Source organism: Radiomyces spectabilis (assembly GCF_025331425.1).
Source record: "Radiomyces spectabilis strain NRRL 2753 chromosome Unknown BYT42scaffold_9, whole genome shotgun sequence".
Taxonomy (NCBI): Eukaryota; Fungi; Mucoromycota; class Mucoromycetes; order Mucorales; family Radiomycetaceae; genus Radiomyces; species Radiomyces spectabilis.
In genome coordinates, this window is record NW_026251934.1 from 1,514,018 (window position 1) to 1,540,333 (window position 26,316).

Consider the following 26,316-nt stretch of genomic DNA (forward strand, 5'->3'; position numbering starts at 1 on the left):
TTTGTGTTCAGTAATACAGTACGATACAGGGTAGTTTAAGATAAGGAACAAGTGAGGGAGGGTTTTGAAGTGGTAATAAGTTTCGAGCGGTTACCGCCCATGTAAAAATAAACCAAGGGAATACAAATGACGAAAATCATGGCAAGAATGAAGCAAAGCCAGAAAAATCCCACTTGACCATACACATAACCTGCTAGCAAAGGCCCAACACATAAGCCCACGGCATACGCTGCATTGACCAAAGCATAGCTTCGCGCGATACCGTTCCGATCGTTTGGATCTTCATTTTCCTCCGCAACCACTTGAGCAATTTCAGGAAACACAGGGGCCTGGCATCCTGCGATGGTCATACCACCCAACATAAGAATAGGCACCAACGTCCAAAAGGACATGTTCCGATCGGGGATTCCCATGGCCACGCAGGTCGGTCCAACGAGAACCAACGAAACCAGAGCCACAATCTTGGTTCCATACTTGTCACATAACCATCCACAGAAAGCACTCGAAGCGATACAAGGTACCATGTAAGACAGCAAGATCAGTCCGCATCGTGCCGCATCAAATTCCCATTCGGCTGCCAATCGCATTGATAGAGTAGGCTGTTGCAGGATAAGAAAAACAAAAAATATTCGATACCCGCGCATGGAATCTTTATCTTTGTTATGACTTACTTCGAAAGCACTCATGGCGGACGCTACAACCACGTTTAGGGCAAGGGAAACCAAAAGTCGCGGTCGTTTCAGCAATTGCATCAATGTGATGCGGCGCAGTACGGTTTTTTCAGACACTCTTTCGTCCACGGAACTTTGTTCGTCGCCCTGTTCTATCTTGGATTCCAGCGAAGCCACGTCGGCCTTGCTGGTGGCGTCTTGAAACCATTCTTTGGGAGCCGAGGTACGCTCAATGATGGACAATCGCATGATAAAATCCAATCCGCATAGTATGATGGAGGCGATAAAAGGAGCCTGATAACCCAACTTGCTGTATAACACTATCAACAGAAAAACGCACAATATATCGTTAAAGCGCACATGCTGTGAAAGGCTGACTAGCGTCTTGACTACATACCACCTATACAGCATGCGAATGAGATGGGGATATCACAAGTGCAATGTCAACGAATTAAAAGGCTTACCTCCGGCGGGCAACCCGAGGACCATGCCCAGTGGATAGAATCCAATTAATTTGCCCATCTGCAACCCTGGAACCATCACAGTGCCATTGAATAAATTTAAACACACATTAGAGGTCAGGAGCAAAGTAGACTTACCTAATTGTTCTATGGGCCAATTATCGGCAATCAAGCATAAGCACATGGTCCATACGCAAGCGTTGGAGACTCCCTGCAAGAAACGCGCAGATAAAAGCATCCAGTAAGCGATGCTAAACATGAATAATACATTGGCTGCAAGTGATGCCGTAATGCCCAAAAGCATTGGTAGTCGTCGTTGCGTCGTCTTATCGCCCAACCAACCAAATATCGGTGATCCAACTACAACAGAGTCCTCAATCCATCAGTGATTGCCATGTTACACGATGGTATCCATTTTGCATAATATGAAATATCCGTGCTACCTAGTAATCCAATGGCATAAGCAGCTACCAAGATACCGGTTTCCGATGAAGTCGAAGCATTTTGCTCGTCTGCATGAGCCAGATCGTCGGTGCCATGTTTAATATAGCTTACGATGAATGGTGCCAGTGGAAATAATATGGAATGAACAAAGGTCTATAAAAATGAAAAAGGGCCATCAGTTTTTCGGGTGTACTTGCAACGGCCCGTGGCATCCTGTATTTTACACTGGTAAATAATCCAATGGCGGCTGTACAAAAGATGAATTGGTTGGAAGATCGAAATTTCAGGAGGAAAGGTAGACGGGAGCGCGGTCGAGCCTGATTTGCTTTTTTCTCCACGTCTGCAGGTAAAACGGTACCTGAATATCGATTACCCAGTACCATTGCTAATAATTATATGAAATTTTTACACAAAATATAATGGTAAACAAAAGAAAGAAGCAATCAAGGGCAAAAACAAAAAAATGGGAAAGCAAGAGAATAGAGCAGAAAAGGGAAACAGAAATCAAGATATGCTAATATGAAAGCATAAAATAGATTGATTATGCTTGCTTAAGCGAGGTCACGATGGACGATTTAGAACACGAAAATGATCCACATCTCCACATGCTAATATTCGCTGCTTAAAAGAGGGTGATGCCATAGATGATCCATTGAGAATATGGCAAAAGGACGTGTCCCAACGTTTATATGCTAAGCTACCGTTTTGCGAACCACAAATGAGAGATCTCAGTAGTAGCTTTTAATAAGACTGATCCCTCTATTGCTAACCCCTGGCTAGCACTAGCCTCACTCTCTTCTGTCTTTCATCCATACAGTGGTCAAAAAAGTCGAATAGAAAGAGCGTCATGATTCTGTCAAGTGCCACCCTCCTGGTTATTCAAGTAGCAGCGAGATATTCATCGTCAAGAATCAGGCCGCAGATGAACCGTTGGAATTTTGTCTCATAATCGACGACTTTCAACCAGACCTTGAACAAAACTGAACATGCTCATTACAGTAATCCATATGGCCATAAATAGAACTCGGTAAGATATGCTTAGCATGACGATGGATGTATTCCATTTCATCTTCACAAGGTTAGATGTGTTTCTACTTTGACAGAAAAAAAAAAGTATTCGAGTTGCAAACTCCTTTTTTTATGGTCTCTCTTTTTTTCGCCATTGAGAATATCCAACATGGTGAACCCTTTTTATTCGGAAGCGATTTTTCAATGAGCCTTTTTTTAGGGCGCTGCATGTACAGTAGACATCTACAATGTATTGAAAAATAACCACTCTTTGACAAGTGTTCCTGTTGTAAGTAACGGACCTCTTTTTTTTCATCTTCCCAAAGGAGTTCAATCCAAGTGAATCCCGTCTATTTGAACACCTGGCTGACATAGGAATTATAATCAAAGCCATTGTTGTCTTCGCGAGCTTGCGGCATTTCATGCTTGAGATAATCGATGACAGGCACAGGTACCAAGCACATTTTCAAATCGAGTTCCGTGACATATGGCTTTTCGCCTGCAATGGTTCGGAACGAGTCCCGTAATTGTTCCGGCGTGGACTTGTCTTCGGTGATGGACACCATGAATCGAATGAACTGCTCAAAAGACGCTTCATCTTGTCCTTCAGCAATGCGATCAAACAGATTCTGGAATTCATGCTCCTCGTAAAATAAGCCCAAACTTGCCAACGCCGCGCTGAATTCAGTTCTTGATAAAGTGTTGCTGTAGTCGTTGTCAAAGTGACGGAAGGCTTGTTCAAATTCTTCCAATTGAGCCGGGGTCAAGTTTGTCATATTGCGTGATACAATCTACCCACCGAGGTTCAGTTTTTCGCTCCCTCATATCGCAACTATCTTTTTTCATGCCATGCTTTTTTATCCTATTACCTGATTTTGAATAAAGGCACTCTTTTTCTGTATCGCTTGTTGCACCAAATCGAGACCAAAAGTCAGATCTTCCACCGAATAGACAGTATAGTCATTTTCTTCCGTATTAGCTTCAGTACACTCTTTGTCTAATCCTTCCACTTGTCGTAAGGATGAAATCAATGGAGGCACTTTTTCCGTGATACGATGGACCTTGTTCAGTTGTTGCTATAAAGAAAAAATTTAGAATGACAAGAATCATCTGGTGCATCTGTATGTGGCAAAATTTACATTTAAATCACCATCCAACGAGGCAAGCTCGGCCGAAATTTGATCCAATTGCTGTTGGAAGGAATTGGCGCTGTTCGCATAAGCTTTGCGCAGATTTTCTTTGATTCTGAACACCGGTAAAAATACGCCCTGAAAGTGATAGTTCTGTATAACTCCACTTACTGTCTTAGTTTGCTGTTAATACTTCGATGATAGTCGGCTTCATGCTGCAGTAGATCACGCCATACATTGTCGAGATCCTGAGGATGCCAACCGTTAGTATCAATGACAGAAGGACCCATGTTAAAAAACGAGTTACCGGTAAAGTTAATCCCTGAGGCGGATAGTATGGTTTGAGATTATAGGTTTTCAATTTTGTCTGGATATTTCCCAACAACGAGTCCAAATCGCGCTTTTCAGCTACCCATTCTCTCTTTTGACCATTTTTATAGTTGGTGAATTCGGTGCCTTTCTGTTTGGCGTCTAGGTACCGATCCGTTAGTTGAGTCGATCGCCACTTGCTTTGAATGTCGGCTACGGCTTCCATTAGCTATCGGATAAAGAAAAAAGAGTCAGAAAATGGCATGAACAAATCAAGTATTTGTACATCCGCCATACCCTTAATACGCGCTCTTCATAATCATGCTGCATTTGCCAAATCGACGCCATAACTTCGGCAAATTTGGCGACACGTCGGCCGGCGGTTTCCACCTTGTCTATCAATAGGTTGCGCAATGAGATTTCCTCAAATCCCCTGGATCTCCATTTTTTTCGTCAGTCTTAGATATTTACCTAGTGCCGAAAATGCGTGGAAATATTCAGCGACATAAGTCATCACGGAACGTTCATCTGGCTTTGAAATATCGCAAACATCCTCAACATCCAAAAGTTTCTATATCCAGGCGTTTTTCGTTTAGTGCTTGGGGCCACAGTGATACAGTCTCATTCAACAAAAACATTACCGGAATACCGAGATGTTTCTCTGCAACATCAAAAGCCAGGGCCGTGTTCCCATGTCGGTCATTCTGTGAAAAAGAACAACGTTAGGAAACGTTACAAAAAAGGAAGCTTGTTTTGAGGTGTACCATATCAAGACTGTAAAAATCGAGAAGATCTGGTCGATGGCGATGGATCAAAGCACAACTACATTTCAAAAAAATTAGAAAAAAAGATGTACGATGAATTGGCTTTTCAAAGAAAAAAGTCTTACAAGGCTAAACCATCTGTCCAACTGTAGGTAAAGTCGCGTACATCGACCTCCTGATAGGGCGCTGTTTTGCGTTGACACCATAACAAAAGACCTTCCTTGGCATTCTTTCCTTCTTGGCTATGCAACGCAATCACAGTAAGTTGACAGAAACGGGATCACATGTATTTCCACAAAAGATGTTTTACTTGATATCGGCGATAGTGAAACGCAGAATAATGGTCCACAGCATTCCCAAAACAAGCTTTAAATTTTTGTCGACAATGTCTATCTCGGAGCATGAATGCATTAGACCAGACCAACTTTTGAAAATGATCCAGGACTTACCTTCTGCACCAATATTGGTGAGTGCCACACCGCGTTGTTTAATGAATTCCAAGGCCATATTGACATTTTCAACGTACTGAATGCGCATGCGTGGGTTCTTATTATAGCGACCCAAGACGGCATCACCGATGATTTCCTTTTCAAACAACGGTGGGCTTGACATTCGCGCAGGATGATGCGTATGTACGTCATTTTTTTTTAGCACTTACTAATAATTGGATAAGGCGAACACCGTTGGCAAGATCGTCACTGAGATTTTGGATATGCGGTATGCTTTTGATGTCGAGTTTGTTGTTCACCCTGAATGAAAGTGGCCCTTTTTTTTAAATGTCCGTGCGCCGATTTTCCAGAGTAGAAAGGAAATCATACCATTTTGTGAAAGCTATATTCCACAACCGAGTCAGTCAAACAACGATCAGTCTGAAAACAACATGTTCTTGGACTTACTTTTCTGCTGAATGACTTCCCAAGCTTTATCCATGATGCGCGCTGTAACAAAAGTGCCTGAATGAGTGATTCGCGTGTCGCCGAAAAAAAAAAAGTGCTTCAACCGCCAAAGCCGAAAGCACCGGTAAGAGAAACTCGTCTAGTTATTATCACCTGTATCTTCCACTGGTTGCTGCGACGCAGCGGAAGGCGTGTAGCCCGAAGACGAATATTTCGACATGACGATCGATGAAGAAAGAAATAAGAAAAGAAAACCGTCCAAACCAAGGGACCGGAGATAAAGTCGACGCAAGAGAAAAAAATAAGGCAATGAACCGCCGCTGACGTACAAGCACGTGACGAAAATTCATGCTACCATCCAAATCATGCCTCTTCAAATACCTCTTCACAAACAAAGCAACGCTAATCCGTGTTGTCTATTGTCTATTATATAGATAATTTCAAAACCCTGAGAAACACAAGGAAATGACGAATACATTCCATGTCGTCATTGCTGATATGAGCAGCAAAAAGACCGGCTTGTTGAATGAGCTAAAGATATGGACAGCATCGGTCTGTACATAAATGACAATAATATATTCAAACGAAGCTTGTTGATTCGTGTGCTTTAATGTCGTTCTCCAGTTGGTCCCTGAATAAAAGGATAAACTACCCACCCGGTGCTTCTGTGTGTGTTTTTTACTTTGTGAGAGCTCCACAAGCGGTGACATTTATCAGACTAACGATTATGTCAGAGTCTACAGAGCGTATAGCTGAATACTCTCTTTCTTTTCCTTTTTGGCATTAAAGGTCAGCCAACAACTACGTGGAAACGGCTGCCACAGCATATTCCAAGAGAATGGGTGAGCGGAAAATGAAAATATTGCCTTAATTGTAGCGGCCAAAAAGGAAAAAAAAAAGCGTGTGTGTCTGAACATTCTTACTTTTTGCAGACGATGCAGTCATATCCCCTCCAGTTTCGTAAACGACCTAATGAGGGCGATTCTTTGGCAAGACACATAAAGTAGGCCTACAATTTGATCGAAATATAGGGAACCTATACTTACATTAGAATGTGCAACAAGGAAAAAGCGACCTGTGGATCGCAACTTGCCACCCAAAGTAAGATTGGCCGCCCTTTTTTTTTGTATAGTGTCGTTCCATTAATGTAGACCACGTTCTCAACCAGATCGAAGCGTTCATTCCCGAATCCAGACTGTATACTGAGCTGAATGAGTTTGATAAAAAATTGGATGCCACCATCATGCGCACCCGATTAGAGATTCAGGAAGCTATAGGCAAACCCACCAAAGTAAATACGCCATTCTCGAGCTCACGTCGTTGACACGGTCAGCTCACAATTTTCTTTTTTTTTTTTTTGTTATCGGTATCAGGTACGCCGAACCTTGCGTATTTTTATCTCCAACACAGCCGCCGATCAATCGGAATCAGGCCAGCAAGCCGATGAAGAAAACGCCTTTGAATTCAATAGCGGCAATGCGCCGTCATGGACTTTAAAGGTCGAAGGACGTCTGTTGGATGTAAGTCCTTGTTGTGTTTTTAAATCGCCCCAGTTCTTTTCTCTGGCCAGCTTTACTTATTGGAAACGCTCATAGCCACCGATTCCTACAAAAAAAGCCCAACCTGTACAAAAATTTACCTCCTTTTTTCGAACCATTCTTGTCGAGCTGGACCGTGACCCGAATCTGTATCCTGAAGGCAATATTATTGAGGTAACAATGAGGAAAACAGCGCCTTGAGGGATGCCTTTTTTCTCATTCAGTTATTATCTTTAGTGGCATAAACAGGCACACAGTGGAGACTATGACGGTGTGGAAGTGAAACGAAAGGGGGATACCGATGTCAATGCTCGCATCATTCTTGTGCCAGAGTATAATCCACAAAAGTTCAAACTGAGCCCAGCGTTAGCCGATTTGGTTGATATGAAGCTGGAAACCAAACCTCAAGTGATCATGGGCATTTGGAATTATGTCAAGGTGAACTGTCTGCGCTCAAGTCATGCAAAGACGTCCCAGTATTGATGAATTGTTTTCTTTTTGCGCAGCATCACAAATTACAAGATGCCAATAATATGCGGCTTATCCACTGCGATGAGCCGTTAAAAAAGGTACATCATTGTCATCTTCTTTTTCTTTGGGATCTTTGTACGGAGTTAATTGAATTCACGATGAATAGGTGTTTGGTGTCGAGGAGATCGACTTTTCACAGTTACCCGATATGATCAATCAACACCTGGCACGGCCCGACCCCATTGTACTGAATTATACGATTCGGTAAGCACACGATTGAATGGCGGGAATAATATAAAGGCATACTGACAAAAGGACTTTAGTGTGGATAGAGAATTTCATCAGTCGACCAACGCTTATGATATCGACGTAGAATTGGACAGTGTAGTACGCCAAAAGATGATGAATGTGGTGTCTTCGACACCGCTGCAACGCGAAATCATGAATTTGGATGACAAGATCGTTCAATGTGTTCAGAGTATCAACAATTCAAAAATTAAGCGCGATTTCTTGACGCAATTTGCCGGTCACCCTATTGAGTTCATCAACAAGTGGATCGCCAGTCAGGCGCGGGATCTCGAAGTGATCATGGGAGACAGCCGTGTGAACTTGGAAGAAATGCGACAAAGCGAGTTTTATAAACAGCCTTGGATCAAGGAAGCCGTGTTCCATTACTTGACAGCAAAGGTAAGAAAAAATCAATTTGATCTGTGGATCATTGCTCTGGCAATGGCTGACCAAGAGATATCGGATGGTAGGCACAGCAACGCATGCAAGAGCTCTTGAATGCTCAGTCGAACCAAGGATCATCCTCATAAATTTGTCATCTTTCTGTATATTCCATCCAGTTTATTTTCATTGTTTTTATACATATTCCTCCTCTTTTTTGTCTTTCTAATCCACAGTATCATCATGGACGGAATTTGATGCAAGTGGGTTGCTCGTGCTCCGCTTTGTGAACCTCGGTTAAACGACCCGTCTCTTGATCAATTTTGAATACAGTGATATTATTTGAATCCTAAGGTGAAACAAAAAAAAAATTGTTTAATTCATCGGTGTCTCTCTCCCCTGTGACCCCTGAAGTAAACGTACCTTGTTGCCCACCAGCAAAAAGCGACCCTTGGGATCAATGGTAAAGTGACGGGGATGCTTGCCACCCGAAGACTGATGTCCAATCAGGGATAATTTGCCCGTATATTCATCAATGGTATACATGGCGATGGAATCGTGGCCGCGCATGGAAGCGTACAGGTGTTTACCGTCGGGAGAAATATCAATCTCGGAACCCAGATTTTCACCCTTGAAATCATCGGGCAAGCCATTAATACGTTGCACCTCATAGAATTTACCCTCCAAAAAGTTGAACTCGAGCATAAAAATGACGTTGGAGAATTCGCTGATCACGTAGCAGTAGCCGTCGTTGTGAGGAGCAAATTTCAAATGGCGAGGCCCGGTTCCCTTGGGAAATTGGAACGTACTGTGAGGAGCCAGCTTACCACCGTTACGCCGATCGAATTGATAGACAATAGCTAAATCACAGCCCAAATCCATCGAGATCATCCACTTGTGAGCCGTAGGGTCAATGTCCACCGAGTGAGCGTGGGGCTTTTCTTGACGGTCAGGAATACCTCCACTGGCCTTGTGATGATTGGCATGACGATGAACGCAGACAGCTTCGCCCAACCTCGATTGAGGTGAACCGGGTGAAATGATGGGGAACGACGCGACCGAACCTCCACTGTAGTTGGCAACCAAGACGTACTCGCCGCCAATAGTATCAAGAGCAAGGTGACAGGGCTCTTCACCGTCGGTCGGTTGTTCGTTGGCCAACGTCAGTTTGCCAGTATCCTTGTCGACATTGTACGCCGACAGATACCCAGTCGGCAGGTCCTTGTACTCTGCCACTTCATTGACAGCGTACAGATGCTGACCACTTTTGTGGAATGCGAAAAAAGTAGGATTCTTTGATTCGGCCGCCAAGCCTTTCGGTGTTAATACGCCAGTCTCTGTATCGAATTCATACTGATATATGCCACGGCTGGTATCGTTGGTATGACCAGAAACGTAGACGGTGAGTGGTGACATGGGTAAGTGAGTGAGTGAGCGACTTGATAAAAAGTGACAGACAAGAGCCTGTCCTTCGCATGAAATTCCGATCGATAGGCGGACTTGGAACATGATTCACTGTGACGTTTTTGACAACAAAAAATCATACCTTGTTGGGCGATCGGATTACACAGAACGGATCCTTTTTCGGTCTGCACGATCGAGAAACACATATCTCACAAGGTAGTACAGCCCTCAGATACACCTGACAAGAGAAATTATAATTGTAACCGAATGTTGGTTTGTTGCAATGTCTAAAAAAATATCGGGATAGATGAAGGGGCTTTGGTGGGAGCCCTTACACAGCGCGTGAGAAAAAGGATCGACATTTCGAACGTGGGTATTCAGTCGGTATTGTATTGCTATGCATTTATTCCCCACCCAGCTATTCGTATCAGCAGGCGGCTCGTTGGCCATAGAGCGCACGTATAAAGCTGTATGACACATAGTTTAGCTTTTAACAATTCACACACGGCTGCAGATTCGAAAAGGTAATTTTTATAATCAATTGATCATGGCATTGGAGACAGTCACCAACCTTCCTTTTTAATATCGGTACAATGATACAGCGCAACCGATCTCTCGTACATGTTGAAGTACGTTTTACTTTTTGCTTTACTGTCCGTGTTAGTCAGCCTCCACAGCGTGTCTGCCAAATGCTGCTATGCGCTCAATAAGTTTTGGCCCGGTGTCAAGCTATGCAGCGACGGAAGTTTTGGCACCCCGTATTGTGGTGTTGGAGCCTGCAATTTCGTTGGTTGCCACTGCAAACATGGTTGCCGTGGTTAGATGGATCAAAAAATACTGCATAAAAAAGTGCTCTCGTCCGATGTCATTTGTTCCTTCTGTTGTCTGTGTTCATTCAGATCGCGTGCCATTGATACATGATGTTGCGAAATTGTGCGGCTTTCTCCATGTGGCGAGCTACTGGAGACGTAATTAATGGAGCTGAATAATCGTGGCAAAACGAGGAACCAATGCCATGAATATTAATCACACAGAGCTATGTTCCTGTCAGGCCCTATGATCACCCGATCCTCTGAGTCACTTACCGATGAAAACCATCATGTGGAAGAGCATAGGTATAAGATTTAACGATCGACGGCGAATTCGGACAAACAAAACCATCTCCAAAATGAAAAATCAGCTTCTGTAAAAGAAAAAGAATCACATGCAAAAACCGTAACAGCAACTGCAACTACGTCCAGCAATTAGCTATTATTGATAATAAAGCAAACGATCGGTAAGAGAGTTAAGCCAACTATCAGAGAAGAGATGACATGTTATGGAGGGGAATACATGAGAGCCTGCTGCGCCAGAATAGCAAAGGATGAAAGGTTGAAGAGAAAGAAGGGAAAGAGCAAATTCACCGTTTTAACGACTACAGTGAGGGCATGGAACTAGATGAAGAAGGTCGTTTTAGCGGCACCGATTTTGGCTTTGGTGCACCATCCACCACGTCCCTTTTAGCGATGGTTTCGTGTAAAACGCACACAGAAACCAGATCATCAAGTGATGAAACAAGTGACATGATGGATTGCTTCTGAGTTGGTATGGCGACGGACGCCAATTCTACGAATGGCAGAAACCCACCTCGACGAGTCATGTAGTAAAACGTGATGATTTCATCTATTTTATAAGATGAATCCAAGACTATATTTGAATCAGCGCAATTAACGGCTTACCAATTGTTCGGAAAGATAGGATACCATCGAGATGATGTTCATAGATAGCTTTCATGGAATAACCAGCAACCGTGGTGGCTTTGGTCATGAGACACTCAGAAGTGCCTTCATCGGTCCCTCCCCCTACGCAGCTTGGAAAGGTGTCTCGATTCTGTCCACAGATATTGACAACGTAGTCTGACCGCTTTTTACCGTCGTTTTCTGTCGTCATATTATCGTGACTGGATAACATGGTAAAAACAAAAATTACATAAGCCAATTGCGTGATAAGCCATCAATGAGATATAGTCGACACTTACAAACAAGAGCTCTTTTGCGGTCGATTAATGGCAAAGAAACACTGCATAAAGGGATGGATATGCGACGCCATCAGCTGATTTGCAGGAAGACGTCCAGCGTCCCGGCCTTTCAACGCAGGAATCCTAAAAGAAAAAAGTAACAAAGTTACATGACATACTCATAACCACATGAGCGAAAAAAAAATCTTACAGGGATGCAATGGCAAGAACAACTTGTCTTTCAGCACCTTTTACAGTCCTAGCCAAGGCGATAAGCTGAAATTCGGCTTCTAGGCCATCCATAACGTCGTCTCGAAACGCCTTTGATGAGGACGATAGATAATAATAATAAAGAAGATTGTCATCTTGTCTTGTTTTTTCTTAAAATATATTTATATATACAAACATACCATGAGCGTATCCTCGATTGAAATAGCCGTACTAGGGGTCATGGTTCTTTGAAACTGTATTGTGCCGAGAAGATCATGCCGCATGGCCTTCAACAGAGCTGGAGAAAAGTGGTCCGGGGGCCAATCTTCGTACGTGTTCATTGCATTTATATAGAGGATGCTGTCAGGAAAATGAGGACCGTATGCGAGGGACAAATTACATGACTGAGATGTAAACACTTGAGCATCACTTTCGTCGTCAGACAGTGGATCGTTTGGATTGCTATCGCGGATTCCTCGAAATAATGCGGATACGTTGATGTCACCCACCATCCACGTGTCTGCGCTATCATTGCATGATCCGTCACTGCTACCAAAAGGAAGAAACGGCGATATCAATCGTTCGAAGAAGGCTTGCGTTTGCCCGTTGATTTGATTCACTTACTCGTCCTGTTGGCTTTCGTCCTCTGAGGTATCAAATGAGCTGTATTCTGACCCGACGTCGGATTCATAATGGCTACAAAGCAGAAAATCGGAGACGCAGTTGTTGTTAGTACACATTTTCTACTTTTTATTTTTCCCTATTCTTTTTTTGACTTGCAAGCGAATATGATCCCGACACATGTGAGTTTCCAATTCCCTTCTTTCTTTGAACAGCAAAGAACAGCAAAGACAAGCTAGCCTCACAGGCGCGGTTGGATACTTGGCGATATTTTTCGCGTTCCACTTTTTCCGTGTGATGTCGTGTACACGTCTGAGTCTGGGCGGGAACACCTGGTCATGTTCCTCAAAGCAATGCATGATTAAACTTCTGGGTTCTTCATAGTACTCATCCAAACCGCAAAGCGGACAAATAAGCTTTACAAGAGTAATCATAGCATCAAAGGGTAAAGGAAAAAGGGAAGAAAACAAAAGCAAAAACAAAAAGGAAGAACCATTAATCAATGTTTCATCCTGTCTATAATTCATGCGATCTGAGCCAATTGATTGTAGAATGGAAGCGACCTGATAGAGTTGCATTGACTCATCACTTTGAAAGATATCGAGTGTAAAAATAAAATGAAAAAAAAAGACCGGAAACAAACAGCATTGTAATGATGCGATATAGCCCATTCAAGGCAGATGGCGATCACAGAATTACAGTAACTTGGCTTGGGCCAAAAGCTATATAATGTCATCGTTCCACGGCTCAGGATCGGCTCTTTTGAGACTGATAATATTCTGACTTATTCCATGCGCCTCGACGATCGCAGCATGAGAATAGAGGAAAATAACAGAGCCTCGAATCATGCCATATCGAATTCATTGTTTGTTGCCAGAATAAAAATTTCGGCCCGAATTTCGATAGTTACACCTCCAAAAGTTCTAGTTTCAAAATTTCAGTGATTGTGGATTTGTCATTTTCAACACTGAACTGTCGCGGATCCAATTGTTTTTAATATATTGAGTTTTTCTGTTCCTCTACGATCTGGATTCCAATGGAGGGTGCTGCGAAAAAAGTATGGGGGAAGGAAACTAACCCCAATTTAGGAATAAGAATTTACGTCAGTGCTCGTTACACATGAACATTGGTCGATCTTGGGCTTTCGCGTCCTGTGGAAAATAAAAATAAAAAAATGAGCATGACGATATTTCGGGACGGTGTAACCACATCCAAGAAACTCCTTCTATTTACTCCATCATCTCGGCTTGTAGCACGACATGTCTAGAAGTAACTAATGAAGCGAATAAAGTGTCCCGGACGTTGGTTGGCTGAGAAAAGAAAAAATAACGAGGCACTAGCGCGTTTTTATTTACAGTCCAGGAATGGTCCGAGAGCTTTTTGTGGAGGAATATGACGAGATGCAAAAAGCGTGAGAAAACGGGACCGGGGCCCAATGAGTAGAAGGTGAGCTTCATCTTAAGGATGAACAAACGGAGCAACACGGCGAAGCAGAGGGAACGAGCAGGAATGATATTCACGTGTGGCCGGGCATGGTGCAACAACGTCGACCAATGTTGACCAGTAGTTGAAACTCCGACGAGTTCCGAGAAAAAATGACGACCCGAAACGCGGCGCTTTGACAGGACACAGCATAAACAATATGCACATGCGAATGACCCAAAGCAGACCGAAACCAAAACAAACCGTTCAAACATGGAACGATGAAAAAAATCACGCAACATTTGTAGAATGAGGCGATCACCATAAAGACAAAATGTGAATAATCAGAGAACAATGGGTAAACCAGCGGTTTAAATGTATTCATTCAAACAAAAGAATGACAGACTCGCAAAGTGTCTGTATTCTTTTTTTTTCCATTTATTTCTTGATGCAATGATAAAAGAAAAAAGAGAAAGGACCATTCATTCAAGATGATGGATGGTTTTTATATACATGATGGGCATGGCAAAAAAAAGGATCAAAAAGACATTGAAGGCAGTGCATTTAGAGAGCACCGTCGACCTTGGCAGCGTGGATCAAGAGGTCGATGACACGGTTGGAGTAACCGAATTCGTTATCGTACCAGGAGACCAACTAGAAAAAAGCAGAAAGAGAAGAGTCAGTTTCCATGTCAACAATGTTTAAATCGCCTCACCGTTTTGCCACCCATTCTTGCGCACACAGATACACACACACACACACACACACATACACACAAGTCCTTCCCACCCTCCTATTTTCTTTCCACCCCGTCCTTATATCCTGCGCTGATGATTTTGTTGTATAATTTACCTTGACAAAGTTGGGGTTCAAAGAGATACCGGCCTTGGCATCAAAGATGGAAGAGCGGGCATCACCCAAGAAGTCAGTGGAGACGACTTCGTCTTCGGTGTAGCCGAGGATACCCTTGAGCTCGTTCTCGGAGGCCTTCTTGATAGCGGCCTTGATGTCGTCATAAGAGGCGGCCTTTTCGAGGCGGACAGTCAAGTCGACAACGGAGACATCGGGGTTGGGGACACGGAAGGACATACCGGTCAACTTGCCGTTCAAGTGGGGGATAACCTTACCGACAGCCTTGGCAGCACCAGTGGAAGCGGGGATGATGTTGGCACCAGCGCCACGACCGGCACGCCAGTCCTTACCAGAGGGACCGTCAACGGTCTTCTGGGTAGCAGTGGTAGCGTGGACAGTGGTCATCAAACCTTCGACGATACCAAAGTTGTCATCAATGACCTTGGCAAGGGGAGCCAAACAGTTGGTGGTGCAGGAAGCGTTGGAGATGATTTGGTATTCGGACTTGTAGGCTTCCAAGTTGACACCGCAGACGAACATGGGAGCATCAGCGGAGGGAGCCGAGATGATGACCTTCTTGGCACCACCGACCAAATGAGCCTTGGCCTTTTCAATGGTGGTGAAGACACCAGTGGATTCAACAACATAGTAAGCGTTGGACTGACCCCAGGGGATTTGAGAGGGATCACGCTCAGCGTGGACAGCAATGGACTTGCCGTTCACAACGAGCTTACCATCCTTGGCTTCAACGGTACCGTTGAAACGACCGTGGGTGGAGTCGTACTTGAACATGTAGACCATGTAGTCCAAGGGGATGAAAGGATCGTTGATGGCAACGACTTCAACGTTGGGGTTCTCAATGGAAGCACGGAGGACAATGCGACCAATACGACCGAAACTATCCGATACGCGTATGAGTATGAGTAAATCCTGGTTGTCTGCATGAACCCAGCCATGGACCAAACAGAATAAAAAGCAGTGTATCAAAACTTACCCGTTAATACCGACTTGAACGACCATGATGTATGATGTGTAGAATGTAGAAAAAGACTCTAAAGCTAAAGAAAAAAAGAAGAAGAAGAAAATCGACGCGAGGGTGTTCAGCGACCTTCTTTTATATCTTTTCGAAACGGGATTTGGGTGTGCAGGTACGCGTGAGTGATGGTTGGCGGCGGGAATTGAAAATTTGACTCAGATCTGATTTGCCTTTGCAGGGTATAAGGCGATACCAGCACAGTTTTCCTCAAAGAACAACGTGTCATTATTTTCCTAAACCGTTCTTCAAGAGCTCGATATTTTCCCAAGCACCTTGATTTCTCTTTTGGAATCCTATTTACTACATAAAATCACTTAAATGTTTGTCCAAACGACTGGTGTTGATCACGGCAATGACTTTTTTTTTATACACATTTAGGAAGGCGACCAGTAGAATGAACTGATAAGATCATTCCCAACTGTGACCGTGTATCGATTAACCCAACTTTTTTGGAGGGAAAATTTTTCTCCCATGAATTTTTTTTTTCCAGATTGCCGACGGGTGTGGCGTGGGTTTCTCATTTTCTCGGGCCACTAAAAGTTCCAATTTTTTTTCTTTTCGAAAGTGACGCGGGTTGGAGCCTACAGATTATTAATACGCCTAAACACGCTCTACTCTGGTATGTGAATACAACAGAACCATGATTTACTATTTATATAAAATGCGATGTTTTTTTTTTACCCGCCTGGTCAGCTATAACAATGTTATGACTGAAAATAGCTTGGCGTTATCTTTTTTTGTTTTCCCATCTTGTTGTTGTAGCACGATGATACGCCTTATCAGCTTCCCATGTCCAAAAGATAATATCAAATCGCAGATTCAAAAAAAAAAATAGTGGAACGACTACGTAAAAAAAAAAATTATGGCATCTAACAAAAAGGAATATTTCTCTCAGATTCATAACTGATTAGACAGACAACGTGGCCATAACCCCTCACGCTGTTTGTACTTTCTTTTTTTTTTTTTTTTTACCATCACCCATGTCGGGCCATCATGGTGGAGGTTGAAACTAATGAAAAAGATACAACCAGACATGCTTATGTAAAAAAAATACTGACAACAATCTCGGTAATCACATCCGAATCGGTGATCAGTTTGAAAAGAATATCTGGTATGATATCAAGTTTTTTTATGATATCGGCCGATGGGGCAATATCAGGCACACCCAAAAGTTGGAATTCTTCCACATGTTCCAATCGTAATTTTAAAAAAGATTAAAAAATTCACAAGTTGGAAATTTCCTGCCTCCGAAAGTGCTCGAAGAAAAGATAAATAAAAAATTCCTGCATGATGACTCTATGAAAAAGCCTTCATCTGGTATAGATAAAAAAAGAAAAAAACGTTTGGGCATGTTTCCTACTTGAGGAAATGAAAAAGCATTGACTATTTTCTGTTATTTATTGATAAAACGGACCTCTGCATTGATTCTTCCTTCTTTGTTTGTCTCGTTCTTATTCTTTTTTTTTTTCGGTTTATTCCCCCAACATGGTACTGGTAGTTGGTCACACATTAATCCATCACCATACGCTGTCGACAGTGTATTCATCGTATGGGATCAATAATTACTGTCTCACGCATAAAGTCTACTTTTCCAACACTTGGTGTCCACACTGTGGCCACGATCTCTAATGAAACCTTTCCTAACCGATTTGCACTTTATCAACCTCGACTCCAAGCATACAGTATAACATTGATAAAGGTAGAATATCCTGGATCCATCATCTTCATCTTCATCAAGTATAAAGTCTCACTTTTTTTTTCGTTATCTTTGCAGATCTCGGTGATGATGATGTCTTTAACCGTTTGCACTTTTCTTTTCGCTCTTTCTCCATATTTTTTTTTGTGCCTGTATGTGTATATAAATCATAGTTTTGTAACCAATTTTCAATTTTTGTTTGCTTGGGATAACAGCGTGACCTGCCGATCATTCGAATATAATTTTCACATTCTCCCCATATCATTAAAGAAAATCTAAAGCATGCTGTAAGGAGATTTTTTTTTGCAAGACCATCCAATCACGGAAAGATCATCCCTTGAGGCCGTGGTGACTCTTTTGCGAAAAAGACTATTATAGGCAAAAGAGTTGGATTGTGCCTAAAAAAGCGCATTGTTTGATACACGAATACTTAAAACCATGAGATCTTATGGTTCATCTGTTTTCGGCTCCGCAGAAAAGCTTCATCCCTTGGATCCATATCAAGCATTTGATTTTTTTTCTTTATTGTTTTCTGCATATATGGTGATAGTTGATTCCTTTTTTTTTGTTTCTTATTCTCTTGGTTACATGATCACTGGCCAGCAGGGATATCATACAATGTCAAAATTCAAGGTGGCTAGATGAAACGCCCACCAGATTTTCTCTTCCAATTCTTTGGTCCTCGCTTCGTCTTGTTGTTCCCCCTGACGTGCTTCAACCACCATCGCTTCCACATGCTTCCGCCAGCTTTCAAGAGCCTCAGGCGCTCGCTCGATGACCGCCACGATCTCACGTTCCAAAATGCCCGTGTACACTTGATGGTCCCAATCCGCTTCACCGGTGCTGCTCACTTGATACGTGTCGCATCGAAGCGAACACTCGCTCATAAAGCTCATGAATCGGTGGAGAACAATGAGCACGTGTCGGCACACTTCGTCCATGGACGACCTCTGAAGCGGCCTTGTCTTCATCACATAGTGGAACAGTCGGTCCATACTGAGTGTGGTCCCTTTTTGTTTTCGGAAATGCCGATATTCCTTCTCCACGCATCCATAGTCGCAATCCATTAATACCATATCACAGAGAGCCGAAATGAACGTATTACATTGAATAATCTGGATGAAGAAAAAATAAGACTTGGGATGTTGTAAAAAAAAAAAAAAGGGGGGGGGCGCCGGTGAATCGTCCAACAATGCGCGTTACCTGCAAAAAATCAGAGACGGCTTCGGTCGAAAGATAACTAAACCGTCGGTAGGTTTGTTGCACGAGGGCCGAGGTCATTACAAGATTGGCAGAATAGGATAAAATGATGAGCTAGAAAAAAAAAAAAAAAAGAAACATGGGATGAATCGCTGATCGCCGGGTGGGAGTTGACATAGGTAACTAACCATGTTGAGCAATCGTCCAGCTAATTCCGTGCCTTCTGTATATGCCTCGTTCAATTTATCGCGTTCACTGGTTGCATTCAATTGAGGGCGCTCAAACACAGCAAATAAAATCTCCAGATACCGATCAAACTGATCACGATACCCAAACGTGTCCTTTCGAAGCATAGACAGAAAGGTCGATTTTTCAAGTTTACCGGGTTCCTCTAATCATTCCCCGTCAATCCAGTGCTTCCTCCAAAGATGATCAATATGTCCCCCGCCCCTTTGCTCACTCTGCTTTACCTTGTCTCTCTCGTAAATCATGTTCCAGTACGCTGATCAGTAACTTTGCTACTCTTCGGCGGCCCTACAGAACAAGGCGGACCCAATAAATTTCAGGATGGCAGAGAAGAGAAAGAGGATCCTTGCAAGCCTTCTTACCTGTGTCTGTAGTTCAAGCAATTGGTCGCTTTCAAAGCATGCAGAAATAAACATCCAGAAGTCAATGTATTCCGACAGCACATAATTATTGCCATGTTCCTCAGCTTCGTCGTCGCTGTCGCCCTGCGTCCCGGCGGAAGCCTGATGCAATTTGCGCGCATTCGTATCGGTATTGCCGAACAAAGACCACACACAATTAAAATGACTCGGACCAAAGGTTTCCAGCATGTAATACAACAGTCGTTCCGCTCGTTGACACAGACGTACGTACTGTCGTCGTTGTTTGTGAAACGAGGCCGGCTTCAACATCAAGTCAAACAAAGCCAACGTCATTGCTCTGATAAAACCAAAGGGACGATCAACAAACTATCAAAAACGCTGGGCCGATCTTGTCTTGGGTACTTACATGGACGGTCTCCTTTTCCCAATAATGGATGTTTCGATCAGATCCATGGCCGCATTCCCTTTTTTTTTAATTCAACAAGCAGCTTGAGTTCTGAGATTTCTTTCGACGTTTCGTGCCAGTGACAATAACTTACAATGGCCGACGTCCATGTAGTCGAGAATCATACTGCTGAACTTTGTCTGAATGCTCTTTCTCAACGTCGTGATTTTCGGCTCGGGGGACCATTGGATATCATTGTAAAAATATTCGTACACTTCAATCTGTTCTGGTTCCAAACCGAGGATCTGGCGTGCGGAGAGTTCCTCCATGATATTATATTCGGGTGACGAGACCTTGAGTATGAGAGTCTCATTCTAAACATGACTTGACATGTAAATAAACTTGTAGCCGTTGCCAGGAAAGTCACAATGTTCTACCTCATCCAAATAATGCCCAACAATAGGCATGCTGGGAGAAAACCGCTAGGCTTGGTTTTTTCGCCTCCCAGTCACCCCCTCCTCCACCGGTCTAAATAGGTCGTGACGTTCCATTTCCAAAAGATCTTTGTCGCTTTTTAGAGCTCTTTTGGCTCTGCATGCTAAAATGTGCTATGTATATAAAGTGCATAAAGGCTCAATGTTTTAACGCTATTGCTGTTTGCAATCAATAGGCCAGCGCATAGATCACAATGTAGTCAATTTCTTCATAACAGATAACACCACTGCCAAAATATGATATATCATTTTCAATACTGCACCTAGTTAGTCATGCTTATCACAAATTGCAGCCACTCAGCCAACATTCATCGGATGATGTGGTTGTTTGACAAGGTCTTTTTGTATGTTTACTGCATTATCAGGACCATGAAAAAGTAACCGCATCGTTGCTCCGGATGATGGTTGTTCCAAATAGGGAAAGTTGGTCACATTTGAATTTCAAAGATCGCGTCGCGTCGCGCTCACGGAGCCACAAAAAAAAAAAGAACAGATCCACTGCTGCAGCTTTTCCTTTTCGCTCATCACCCGATCGTCTGCTTTTCGTATTCATGGATACACAGGATCTACCTCAACGATTCGCTCATACAGAAGGCTTCACTACGGTTGCTTACACATTCGACGGAAGGTAAACTTTTGGCCATCTAGAAACAGTTGTTCCTGGTCACGGACAACCTATTGATCAACCGTTATTTTAGTGAACTTATTACGGCCGGTAATGATTCACTCGTTCGCATTTTCAAAACTTCCCATGCAGAACGGAATTCCGATGCTCTGGTGCTTGACAAGCATTCAGAGGCAGTTCTTTGTATCGCCGTCAACGTAAGCCCGCTCACTCATAACCCCTTTTACTCGACAGATTCGCTAATGGAGTTTATGAAACGATGGCAGAAAGACAGCTTTGTGACGGCCGGAGCAGATGGCATTGTAGCCCTCTTTCACAGTAATTCCAAAGAGTTTCAGAAATACTTGGTTCGCAGCACCTCACCTGTACGCAGCATATCTTACAACCACAATGGATCCAAGATGGCCATTGCTACCGAGTACGTACACAAACCATATCGTTCAAAGAACAAACAAATAGAATGACTGATCTAATTCCGTTTTTCTACAGTGAGGATGTCATTCGCGTTGTCTTGATCCATGATATTTCTCGTGTCGTGAACATGAGAGGACATACTCGCTTTGTAAAGAGCGTTGCTTTCGATCCGTCCGGCGATTATTTGGTAGGTTTGAATTGGCTCAGAAACTGGCTACATTTCAGAGAAATCTAAGCAAGGGGTGGTCAACAGGTTTCTTCTGGCTGTGAAGGCGACGTGCGTGTGTGGGACGCCAACCCTATCGACGGTGAACCGACCTGCTTACAAGTGTTGAAGAATGTCACACGAGCCACCCTGTCCGATTCTAATCTGTTAAGCACCGTGGCTTGGCGGCCAGATGGTGCCTATTTTGCTGTGCCCGGCAAAAATAATGGTTAGCCATCAACAATGGATACGACTCTGAAAAAGATGCTAAATATGGGGATAGATATCTGTGTGTACCGAAGAACGTTGTGGACCTTGGCTTATACATTAGAGAAGGCCCATGTGGATGTAAGAATACAGCTTCCAGGATGCGAAAACCGAAAAAAAAGTGACTTATAGGGCTCCACTTGTTTCATAGGATGTAATTACAGTGGCATGGTCCCCGAATGGACGATACCTCGCATCCACGGCCATGGATAATCAAGTGATTATATGGGATACTTCCAAAAAATCGGTGGTGAAAAAATTCACAAGCTCCATCCAAGTATCTGGAATATCATGGCATCCTACCGAGAATGAATTGGCATTTGTAAGTGAGAGCGGTATAACTGGGTTGACGAAAACATTTTGCTAAGGGGAGCTTAGACCGATCTGTATGGTCAATTGACGGTATGGGACCGCGTGATTGATATCAGCGACAATCATCCGCATCCCGCTCATCGACGCCCACGTATCACGGAAACCCAATTAGATAAATTATTCGAGGAGGATGAAGACGATATTGCGATGGATAATGGTCGAGCCGGAGAACGCGAAGCGGACGGAGATGTGGATATGTCCTTGCTGGATACCCTGGACGATTTCGTGAGTGATGATGACGGCGCTGGATACGCGGAAACCACTGACCATGCTCAGCCACGTCCCCGACCCGCGGGTCGCTTACTTCACGGTAAGCGCAAGATAGACGATGAAGGGATTTGTGGTTTTTTTTTGGTCTAACTTTTTTTAATGAACAGAGCCGAGCTATGCCATCCAAAAGCCGCGATCGTTCCAACCTAACGCTACGCCGTATCCCAACATGGATGCTTCGGATGCGACAAGACCTCGTGAGGGCGAACGTCGGTATCTCGCATTCAACCTGATCGGTGTCATTTATACCATTTTCCAAGGCTCGCATTCCATTGTAAACGTGGAATTTCATGATCAGTCACAGAATCGAAATTTTCATTTTACCGACTATCATCACTACAGTCTTGCCGCCGTAGGGGAAAAGGGCGCGGTGTTTGCAGTGGAAGGACACGAAAAACCGACTTCGGAACGTCGCAACCGAAATGAAGATGGTGATGAGGACGACGACGAAGAGGAAGAGGAAGAGGAAGAGGAAGAAGCTCAAGGAGTGTCCTCTGCACTGTATTTCCGACCACTGAATCATTGGGCCAACAATGCCGAGTGGACTGTCCATATGCCGCTCGGCGAAGATATTCAAAGTAAGCCTTGTTTTCGTCCGCACGCTTGAACACGGTTAGACCCCTGGATTTAATGCATGCACGCACGTGGCACGTGCACCAACATTTGTAGATGTGGCCATCAACCGCGTTTCAGTCATTGTGGTGACAACGGCAGGCTTGGTTCGCATTTTCTCATTGTCAGGCGTTCAAATTCACTTGTTCCGCCTTGCAGATGTGGTGACGGTCACTGCAGCCGCCGATTTAGCCATGTTCGTTTACGCTACAGGACCTTGTTTCAAAGGTAAAAACTTGGCTATTGTTTGGGCTGAGGCTTGGCACTAATACGTACCCGTGCATGTATGTTCCATAGGTCATCAGTATCTGAAATTCATGCTCATGAATACAGATTCGTTGGATATTCTGCAAAAAGATTCGCTCCCCATTCCAGAAAATACTGAAATTACTTGGGCAGGATTTTCAGAAACCACGGTAAGATATTCATCCCTCAGTTTCTATGATGAAGGACCTGATCGGGGCAAAAACTAATAATACCCCCTCTCCAAATATAGCAACCGGCCTTTTTCGATTCCAAAGGTGTACTTTCGGTCCTTCATCGTCAGCGACGGCCGGGTCAAGCGGCTTGGATTCCCATTTTCGACGGTCCAGCCGCTGCCGCCGCCAAGGATCGAAAGGAACGGTATTGGCCCATTGGCTTATTACGAGATCGATTCATGTGTCTTGTATTAAGGGTATGGAATTTTCTAAACGATGGTGAGTTCGCGAATATTGAATTGTCGGTATCTGATGTAGGCACAACACGAGTATCCCTCGTTTCCTCGACCTGCGGTGAGCGAAGTGGAACTGCGCATGCCGACGGTTTCGTTTGAGAGTGAGGTCGGACAATTGGAAGAACGGTAAGTGAAACCTGTGTGTGCCAAGGCCCAAAAAAGATGCAAGATGAGACTCACGGGCCTGCGCCACAAATCTCAGATACTTGCGTACCAACATAATGTCCCTGCATGAGCGTGACGAAGCCGCGGCCACAAACACCGAAGATGAATTCTATGTAGAATTCAATAAAGCCGACGTAGAAATGGATAAAGCTTTATTGCAACTGATTCAGGTAAACAGCATGTGACGTGAATGACCACGCAAAAACAAAACTAGGATATTAAGGTACTCATTATATATCCACTGCAGCTTGCATGCAAAGCCGATAAGACGCAACGAGCTTTGGATCTTGTGGCGACGCTTCACATGACCCGATCGATTGATGCGGCTATCAAGATTGCTTCTTTCCATCGATTAACGAGCTTGGCAGAAAAAATCACGCGTGTCAAGGAAGACAAATTTATGGGGGGCGGCGAAACCGTCAGACGCGGTACGAGCTTGGCAGAAAGCCAAGAACCGTATCAAAGGTAAATTATTGGGCGTTGCATATTTTCGGATTTGGATCCCCGCTGACATTCTTTTTATTTTATTTTTCCATGCAGAATATTCACCTCGTCTCAGCTGTCCATGTCGAGTGATTTGGCATTTGTCGACCGCACACCGGAGCCCGGTCGTGCTAACCGCAAACGAGACATGGTCGAACCGGAAGACGAAGAAATGACCCAATCGTCAGATATGCTTCTTTCTCCGCTACCGAAACGCACGCGGCCCGAATACAGTTCGGCTAGTTCATTTTAAAAGAGCGTTTTATCAACTGCTCTCACTTGTACATAGATTTTTAAAATAAACAACATTTGGAAAAGGAAAAACGCTTCCATCTTGTAAAATCGCAATACTGCAAGAGAAAGACAATGAACAAAAAAAAAGCGCGTATTTTGTCATGCCGACCATCTGGAATAGGCGGATTTTTTTTTTTCTGTGGCCTCGTTGAATTTTGGGGTGTGAGCCAATAAGAATCATTTGATCAAGAATTGCTATGTCATTACGTTCTATTTGCATTTATTTTGTTTGCCATCTTTGTTCTTTTTCTATTTTTTTTCTATCTCTTACTCTCTTCATTTCAATTCCGGTTTTCTTATTCATACATAGTATCACATCATTATGGGCTGCGTTGATGAAGTCAAGTCAATGAACTTTGCGCTTTATGGCCAATGGTAAGCTTCTGCCGTCTTTATTTTATACGGTTGGCTTGTTACTCATCGAGACCCTTTGGTTAGGCTTGGTATTGCATCGATCATTTGTATGTAATTAGCTATGGATTTTGATGAGCACGCTTGGAACTGACAGAGGGTATCCGTTATAGTATTGATCGCTTTAGGCATTGTTGGCTTCATCGGACACGTTGTGTTTAGTATTGTAGGCTGGTAAGCAGATTAAAAAAGAAGACAGATGAGTGGCAAAAAGTATCAACGCTAAAACGATGATGTAAAGGGTGATTGCCGTCATTCTTATCTTTGTTGAAATTCCACTTTGTTTCAAGGTAAGTAAAAATCCTCTCGGACATGACATTACGAAACTGGTGTGCTGATACGCAATGACAGTTTTGTCCCACCAGCCCGAAATTGTAAGTGTCACAGCTTCCCTAGCGACCGCCACATATTGTTCATTTCACTAAACACTCATGTCATTGCCACTCATGTCGACAGCGACACGTTCATTGCGTATTTCGAGAACTGCTGGTTCCGTGCTATCATGTACCTTGTGTAAGTGGACAAAACGTGAATGGGAGAAAAAGAGTAAACACCAGAGAGAAAAAATTGACAATCAAAATCCTGGTTCAGGTTTGCCGTTGTTATGTTCCTTTCCAACTTGATGGGTGCCAGTCCATTGATTGCATGCGCTGTTTGTCTCTTGTTAGCGGCTATTAGTTATGGTAAGTGATTTTCATGGGTATTTCCTGATAAACCATGATCGTTCGCAGTCCCAAGTAATTCGGAAAACGATAAAAATAGGTGCTGCGGCTGCTATGGGCCAAGCCTTTGCAAGTTCCAGGTAAGTCTTGCATCTGACGGTGCACCTGAGTTTTGGATTTGTGGGTCGGTGCTGATATTATTATTCTTTTTGGCACATTCAAAGGATCCTGGGTGGTACTGGCGTGGACAATGTCGTTTAAACAAACTCCAAATCGTCACGTAACAAGAACACTGTATCCGCTACCCTTTTTTTACGTTTTATTTCACCTCAACCCTAGTTTGCTAATTCACTTCGCCGTTTTATTCTTGCTCGTTGATGTTGTGTAGTACCCTATTCATATGTTGCTTGATACAACATGATAGAAATACAGAAAAAAAACCATCTCTCTGTGGAAGCTGAATGTACCAAATATTGAATAAATAAATAATAATGCATATTCCTTTTCATGAGTACTAGAATCAATTTCAGTCAGTC

General features: G+C 43.4%; 10 protein-coding genes across 10 annotated transcripts; 4 read left to right on the forward strand and 6 right to left on the reverse strand.

Annotated features, from left to right (window-relative positions):
• Positions 1-35: 35 nt before the first annotated feature.
• Positions 36-2,016, reverse strand: BYT42DRAFT_535925 (major facilitator superfamily domain-containing protein; the record flags this gene model as incomplete). Its single annotated transcript, XM_051565479.1, has 6 exons — positions 1,801-2,016; positions 1,576-1,729; positions 1,271-1,492; positions 1,136-1,201; positions 849-991; positions 36-599 (listed from the first exon to the last, which is right to left on the reverse strand). The coding sequence occupies exons 1-6, from the start codon at positions 1,957-1,959 to the stop codon at positions 36-38; spliced, it is 1,308 nt and encodes a 435-aa protein (XP_051421928.1). The 5' UTR covers positions 1,960-2,016.
• Positions 2,017-2,733: 717 nt separating this feature from the next.
• On the reverse strand, positions 2,734-5,992 carry BYT42DRAFT_577169 (calponin homology domain-containing protein). The gene is made up of 15 exons (XM_051569137.1): positions 5,684-5,992; positions 5,606-5,618; positions 5,446-5,536; positions 5,237-5,372; positions 5,098-5,176; positions 4,913-5,029; positions 4,788-4,845; positions 4,665-4,727; positions 4,495-4,594; positions 4,321-4,418; positions 4,022-4,252; positions 3,886-3,962; positions 3,724-3,829; positions 3,454-3,660; positions 2,734-3,375 (listed from the first exon to the last, which is right to left on the reverse strand). Exons 1-15 carry the CDS (start codon positions 5,715-5,717, stop codon positions 2,935-2,937), a joined length of 1,851 nt encoding a protein of 616 aa, XP_051421929.1. The 5' UTR covers positions 5,718-5,992; the 3' UTR covers positions 2,734-2,934.
• Positions 5,993-6,134: 142 nt separating this feature from the next.
• BYT42DRAFT_415079 (SWI/SNF and RSC complex subunit Ssr3) lies at positions 6,135-8,718 on the forward strand. Its single transcript, XM_051563458.1, has 10 exons — positions 6,135-6,686; positions 6,748-6,784; positions 6,852-6,974; positions 7,057-7,203; positions 7,279-7,395; positions 7,459-7,659; positions 7,728-7,790; positions 7,859-7,956; positions 8,016-8,379; positions 8,451-8,718. Exons 1-10 carry the CDS (start codon positions 6,619-6,621, stop codon positions 8,508-8,510), a joined length of 1,278 nt encoding a protein of 425 aa, XP_051421930.1. The 5' UTR covers positions 6,135-6,618; the 3' UTR covers positions 8,511-8,718.
• On the reverse strand, positions 8,603-9,777 carry BYT42DRAFT_615802 (Lactonase, 7-bladed beta-propeller-domain-containing protein; the record flags this gene model as incomplete). The annotated part of the gene is made up of 2 exons (XM_051571998.1): positions 8,603-8,710; positions 8,785-9,777. The coding sequence occupies 2 exons, from the start codon at positions 9,775-9,777 to the stop codon at positions 8,603-8,605; spliced, it is 1,101 nt and encodes a 366-aa protein (XP_051421931.1).
• A 1,313-nt stretch (positions 9,778-11,090) lies between these two features.
• On the reverse strand, positions 11,091-13,026 carry BYT42DRAFT_640116 (uncharacterized protein; the record flags this gene model as incomplete). The annotated part of the gene is made up of 6 exons (XM_051572524.1): positions 11,091-11,427; positions 11,484-11,704; positions 11,783-11,905; positions 11,973-12,082; positions 12,172-12,496; positions 12,719-13,026. The coding sequence occupies 6 exons, from the start codon at positions 13,024-13,026 to the stop codon at positions 11,180-11,182; spliced, it is 1,335 nt and encodes a 444-aa protein (XP_051421932.1). The 3' UTR covers positions 11,091-11,179.
• Positions 13,027-14,578: 1,552 nt separating this feature from the next.
• BYT42DRAFT_640119 (glyceraldehyde-3-phosphate dehydrogenase) lies at positions 14,579-16,273 on the reverse strand (the record flags this gene model as incomplete). Its single annotated transcript, XM_051572525.1, has 3 exons — positions 15,861-16,273; positions 14,867-15,764; positions 14,579-14,668 (listed from the first exon to the last, which is right to left on the reverse strand). The coding sequence occupies exons 1-3, from the start codon at positions 15,884-15,886 to the stop codon at positions 14,579-14,581; spliced, it is 1,014 nt and encodes a 337-aa protein (XP_051421933.1). The 5' UTR covers positions 15,887-16,273.
• Positions 16,274-17,220: 947 nt separating this feature from the next.
• On the forward strand, positions 17,221-18,023 carry BYT42DRAFT_415143 (uncharacterized protein). The gene has a single exon (XM_051563459.1). It carries the CDS (start codon positions 17,452-17,454, stop codon positions 17,875-17,877), a length of 426 nt encoding a protein of 141 aa, XP_051421934.1. The 5' UTR covers positions 17,221-17,451; the 3' UTR covers positions 17,878-18,023.
• Positions 18,024-18,053: 30 nt separating this feature from the next.
• Positions 18,054-20,305, reverse strand: BYT42DRAFT_577184 (uncharacterized protein). Its single transcript, XM_051569138.1, has 8 exons — positions 20,229-20,305; positions 19,946-20,165; positions 19,813-19,870; positions 19,407-19,743; positions 19,269-19,332; positions 18,987-19,189; positions 18,802-18,912; positions 18,054-18,713 (listed from the first exon to the last, which is right to left on the reverse strand). Exons 1-8 carry the CDS (start codon positions 20,256-20,258, stop codon positions 18,210-18,212), a joined length of 1,527 nt encoding a protein of 508 aa, XP_051421935.1. The 5' UTR covers positions 20,259-20,305; the 3' UTR covers positions 18,054-18,209.
• Positions 20,306-24,735, forward strand: BYT42DRAFT_577189 (WD40-repeat-containing domain protein). The gene is made up of 16 exons (XM_051569139.1): positions 20,306-20,913; positions 20,984-21,107; positions 21,177-21,328; positions 21,400-21,511; positions 21,578-21,758; positions 21,813-21,877; positions 21,948-22,118; positions 22,175-22,478; positions 22,546-23,016; positions 23,108-23,278; positions 23,348-23,466; positions 23,547-23,726; positions 23,788-23,891; positions 23,968-24,100; positions 24,178-24,395; positions 24,471-24,735. Exons 1-16 carry the CDS (start codon positions 20,684-20,686, stop codon positions 24,664-24,666), a joined length of 2,931 nt encoding a protein of 976 aa, XP_051421936.1. The 5' UTR covers positions 20,306-20,683; the 3' UTR covers positions 24,667-24,735.
• Positions 24,736-24,883: 148 nt separating this feature from the next.
• BYT42DRAFT_577210 (TVP18/Calcium channel flower) lies at positions 24,884-26,300 on the forward strand. Its single transcript, XM_051569141.1, has 8 exons — positions 24,884-25,082; positions 25,146-25,168; positions 25,232-25,292; positions 25,360-25,408; positions 25,470-25,492; positions 25,575-25,631; positions 25,710-25,801; positions 25,881-26,300. Exons 1-8 carry the CDS (start codon positions 25,030-25,032, stop codon positions 25,922-25,924), a joined length of 402 nt encoding a protein of 133 aa, XP_051421937.1. The 5' UTR covers positions 24,884-25,029; the 3' UTR covers positions 25,925-26,300.
• Positions 26,301-26,316: the final 16 nt, after the last annotated feature.